Here is a 5,252-nt window from a genome sequence, read left to right as displayed (position 1 = left end):
CATTACGGGACGGAAATCATCGGGGTCATCGGTCAAAGATTCGGGAGCGATTTGGGGTTGGAGGGTGTCCATGGCTACAAGACCGTCGTCTGAAGAAGGCAAGGAAGAATTTGAGGCGACCCGAGCAAGAGAGAATGACTCGAAAGTTTTTAATGCAAGACGTAATTCGGAGATGAAAGAAGCCATCTCGGCTTCGGAGAGATTAGCTGGGTTCGGGAGATTGAGTTTAGGCAAGAGGGCGGGAGAACCTCCATCCGAATGAAGGTCAGACATGTTTAAATCAGTTTGCCCTGAAAAGGGCAGGTGCTTTAGGAGAACTCTGATGGCCGTGCGTTAAGATCACTTCCTCGCGTGCGGTACACCAGAATCGATCAGTGTACCGATTGCGAGGACCGGTGACTTTTTAGGCTGTTCAGTGCTATCGCAACGATAGCTGAGATGTGAATGTGGTTGATGTTGTTGATGGTGGCAGTTCTTTAACTTTTTGTCGGTCCTCGTTCTCCACAGTATCTTCCTCCTCTGGATGCTTATCCGTGAGATGCGCCTGCGCACACCTGACACATTTAGGTGGGTTTTTGCAGTGCGAGCTTCCGTGCCCAAATAATTGGCACCTACGACATTGCGTAACTCGTCTGCTGTTTCTGTATTTATGCCAGTATAATCTCACTAGGCACACATATTTCACTTTCCTCACTGCACTTAAGTCTTGATTTGGTGGTAGAGTTATCAAGTAATTGGGGTGATCCGTTGTAATCCTTTGCTTCATGCGAATTACTTTTTCGGTTTTGACACCTTGGTGTAGCAGATCTTCTTTGATTTTCTTAACAGAAATAATAGGCAGTCCCTCGGCCACAAGGTGTCGTGGTTTCTCATCTTTGAACGGGTGAGTAAAATAGGCTGCATTTAAACCATCCAGCTTCTTCCTTATGGTGCGGTAGTCATCCTTGTCGAACGCGAGGATTGAAAGTCCTTGTTTGGAAAAGTTAAACCTTGTCCTTTTTGAGACTGTAGCTTCATTTATTTCTTTCATAACCAAGCCCTGGTTATTAATCTTGGCGGTTAGCACAATAGGTGGCACCTTCTGCTTGGGCTTCTTGTCAGGTTCCCCCTTGGTATTAACATCGTCCTCCTCATCCATGCTGTCAGCGTTGTCCGACAGGACTTCATATCTGTTTTGTGTACAGATATCTTCGTTTTCCGTCGCCTTCCTGGATCTCTTTGGTCTGCTTGCAGCCATGCTAGATGACAGTGCGCCACGCGCCTTCCGTCCTAACTCAGGAACTGATAGACGCGAGCCAAACACCTTCGCCTCCCAGTTTTAACACATTTATCTAACCAAATTCTAAGGAAGTGGTGTCTGTACTCTGCAATAATATTGAATATTATAATACACAACAAATATATAATCAATGGACCACCAAATTTCGTTGTTTCCTCTTTTTCTTTTAACTTGCTTCATAACCTTCAGGTTTGGCAACCAAACGGGGAGGGGTTTTAGTCGGTAGGCGCTCCAAGCGAATCCGATACTACCCACTTTTCTTGGGTGTCTTTTAGAAGATTCCCCCTCCTCGGCCCCTCAAACAAAAAAAAGGAAAGGCAGTAAAGAAGGCTGGTAAAGCCCAAAAGAACGTCGCTAAGTCCGACAAGAAGAAGAGGCGTAAGAGGAAGGAAAGCTATGCTATTTACATCTACAAAGTTTTGAAACAAGTCCACCCTGATACTGGAGTCTCCAGCAAGGCAATGAGCATCATGAACAGCTTTGTCAACGATCTTTTCGAACGTATTGCTGCTGAATCTTCCCGATTGGCTCATTACAACAAGAGATCCACCATAACATCTAGGGAAATCCAGACTGCTGTCAGGCTTATGCTTCCTGGTGAGCTCGCTAAGCACGCCGTCTCTGAGGGCACGAAAGCTGTAACAAATTATACAAGTTCAAAATAATTTTTTTCCTCACATAAACTGTTACATCAATCGGCCCTTTTCAGGGCCATCAAATCTTTAAACGGAAGATTACTTTTTTGTTACAATTGCATGCTTTATTTAGGTTTACGTATTTCAAAATTAGTTTTTATAGCAAATCTGTTGTACCTGTAGATCCTAGGGCTGAAAAAAATTGCAACCCAATAACCAAAAAAAGTATTTCACGATTGGAGATAAAGTAAGAGTATATTGAATGTACCACCTGAAGTACACAATTTTTTAATAAACACTTCCTCTGAAGTTAATAATTTTAACCTTCCATCTGTGCAATTTATGAAAGTTGGAATTTTTTATTTTACCAATATTTATATTAAAATTGGAAAATTATTCTTTGTTTTTTGTCAATTAATTGTAAGGGCATATTTTAAACGATTTTCAAAGTTCTCAGACACAAAATTTAGGTTGTTGAAGATTTTGATTCTTTATAACCATTTTGAAAGGCTGAAAAGGAAGACATAAATTTGACTTTAATTCATATAAAAAAAAATCTATAATATTATATTTCACCTATTATCATCAAACATTATTTTGATCAAGATATGCAATAATTGAAAAGTTGAGGGAAATACAACACTGAATATACATTAAATTGAAATATTTGGTATCAAAAATGTTTGGTACGATCAACTTTTCGAGCAAATTAAAAAAGGTGTTATGATTATCTTGTAGGGGTTTCAAAAATGAACATTTTTCTTCTCTTGATATTTTTTCATATCATGTGTTGCTTGGCTTGAAATGTTCATTTTAGATTGTTTTTTTGGAGTTTTAAAATGCTCTAACTGATAATTTTCTTTCTATAGAAAAAAGTCATTAAAATAAATTGTTTGAGTTTCTGTGTACTATGAACAACCGTTGATTGAATTTTGAAAACTTAAAAAAAATGTGATTTCGAAAATTTTGATCCAAAACAGCTTGTTTACGAATTTGTTCTTTCTTTTTATGCCTTAAAAAAGTGTGCCAAAGCAGAATCCAAACTGTTAAAATTTTTCGAAAGTTATCGTGCCTACAGAATACAGACTACATATGGACAAACACCTTCGTAAAAATCGTTTTTTATGCCTCAGTGGGTCTCAAAACGTGGAGATTTCATGAAAACCGACAAAGTGAAATTTTACAAAAAACAAATACCTTCTGAGTAGGATGAGAATGTAATAATTATTAAACATTATATTGCATAATAGTGAATCAATGTATTAGATTTTCAAAGTTAAATTTCTTTTTTTTTTAAGTTCTTTTATATAAGTTTTCCAAGGGAAAGAAGTTGCGAACAATATTTTCGTCGATATTATCGGTTGTACTAGTTTCTGAGATATAGATGTACTATAGAAGTGGGGCAGTTATGTTGTTTCACAATTTGTAAAATGATGATCAATTTAAAAAAAATTTAATTACAAGTATCATCATTTTAAGTTATAATTTTGGAATTTTCGAATGTACTTTTTGGATGTTTGAATCTTTAAAACAGAAACCTGTTTTCATATATTAATCCGTAAACTGATCCTATTTAAAAAGCAATTAGCGCTATTTGATGCATATGTACGTTTTATGTTATTACAAGAAAACATGGGAATTATTGAATTTGAGTATCCTGAAGTTTCCTACCTATTTGGATTCAAGACTTTGGCAAATCTTTTGAAGAGCGAATTCGAATCGAGGCTCTACTTTCTTAAGTGTATCTCATTTTATGCTAGTTGCCGACCGCACTCAATTCATTCAAAATTGTACATTTTAGACCTTAAGAAGATTTAACATAAAATTGCTGTGTAGAAAATTATTCAGAAACCCGTTTTACTTCTTTAGATAATCGAAAGAATGTTGCTGCAGCGCCATGATGCACTGCGATTTCCTAAATATTTGCTTTCTTATCTATTTCAATAAAATAATTTGGTTATGCACTTCAATTTGTAATTTTGTTATTTTATCCCAGTAAAATATAAATGAATTACATCTTTATTGTATTCACTTAAAATTCTGTAAAATTATCAGATTATTTTTCTTATTGGTAAAATATGTCTCGCCGCTTTGGAATTATCATACAAAGTACTCTGAATATTTGTTCTAACATTTGAAAAAGATGAAGTCAAAATGGTATTTTTGCCATAAGTAAAAAACAATCATTTTGATATATTTTCGTTGGATTATTTGCATTCATGTAATAGTTTGAAAAACAGAACCTACCACAATTGGTTCAGTTTTGCGAATTCTGTTAAAATTTAGAGCTTCTTTTTATACGTTGATTGTAAAATATTCTTCTTGGTACCCAATTCATCTTTTTGTTTAAAAATTATATTCTTCGATTAAAACTGATTTCTTAAATTGAAAGTTAGTTTTTTTTTATTAAAAAAAAATATTTTTTTAACTGTAAATGTAACTTTAAATTTTTGTAGAAATTTTATCTTTTAACATTTTCATCATTTATGATTGAGAAAGTATTCGAATTTTCCGAAATTTGACACGACAGTTTTTCAACCGATCTCCACATTTCGAGACCCCCTGAATCCGAAAATCAAGTTTTTACGGTGGCGTCTGTTCGTCGGTAAACACGATAACTCTCGAAAAAATGAACGGATCAAATCCATCTTTAGCACACTTTTTTTAGGTCCTAAAAGAAAGGATGAGTTCGTTAACCAGCCATTTTTTATGAAAACTCAAAAAGTGAGTGCATTTTGAAAATTGTTGAAACCACTTTTTTGTGAATTTAGAAATTTTTTGTGCGGATAATTATAGATATAAAATGGACAAACAATTTATCCTAATGACTTTTTTGTATTAAAAGAAAATTCTTAGAGTTATAGCATTTTCAAAGTTTTACAATCAACCCAAATTCAAAATTTTAAGCCGAACAACGCACTACATGCAAAAAAGTCAAGAGAAGAAAAACATTGTTTTTTAAAATCCCTAGAAGCAAAGACATTATAAACGTAGATGCGGTGCGAGCTTAGTTACCCGCCATAAATATAGACGGCGCGTCCGGGGAAAAAAGTCACTTCCCCTCTACCCACCGCTCCCCGTAGATAGCACCATCCCATATAGTTTGCCAAGAGCCACTTGGAACGCTGTAAGCAACTCTCGGCACACCTTTGAGGCGCACTGATGGTAAACTTAGCTTGGACAAGAACCATTTAAATTAAAATTAAATTGCCAACATTTCATAACATTACGTAAATTATCCACGCTTTGTAAGACATGGTTATTTTAATAGATACCAGAGAGAAAATTAAATGTATAATTTATATTTCTGTTTCATATATTTTGTAATATTTCTAAAG

General features: G+C 35.1%; 1 protein-coding gene across 1 annotated transcript in view; it reads left to right on the top strand.

Annotated features, from left to right (window-relative positions):
* The window catches only part of LOC117179182 (histone H2B-like), a gene marked incomplete at its 5' end in the record, with an annotated part of 5,266 nt that extends 3,322 nt beyond the window's left edge, over nucleotides 1–1,944 (top strand). The window contains one exon of the mRNA XM_033370917.1: nucleotides 1,592–1,944. Coding sequence (XP_033226808.1) covers nucleotides 1,592–1,944 — 353 coding nt within the window. The remainder of the gene's footprint in view (nucleotides 1–1,591) is intronic.
* Nucleotides 1,945–5,252: the final 3,308 nt, after the last annotated feature.

Source organism: Belonocnema kinseyi, chromosome 1 (assembly GCF_010883055.1).
Source record: "Belonocnema kinseyi isolate 2016_QV_RU_SX_M_011 chromosome 1, B_treatae_v1, whole genome shotgun sequence".
Lineage (NCBI taxonomy): Eukaryota > Metazoa > Arthropoda > Insecta > Hymenoptera > Cynipidae > Belonocnema > Belonocnema kinseyi.
This window is presented reverse-complemented; position numbering and strand designations above follow the sequence as displayed.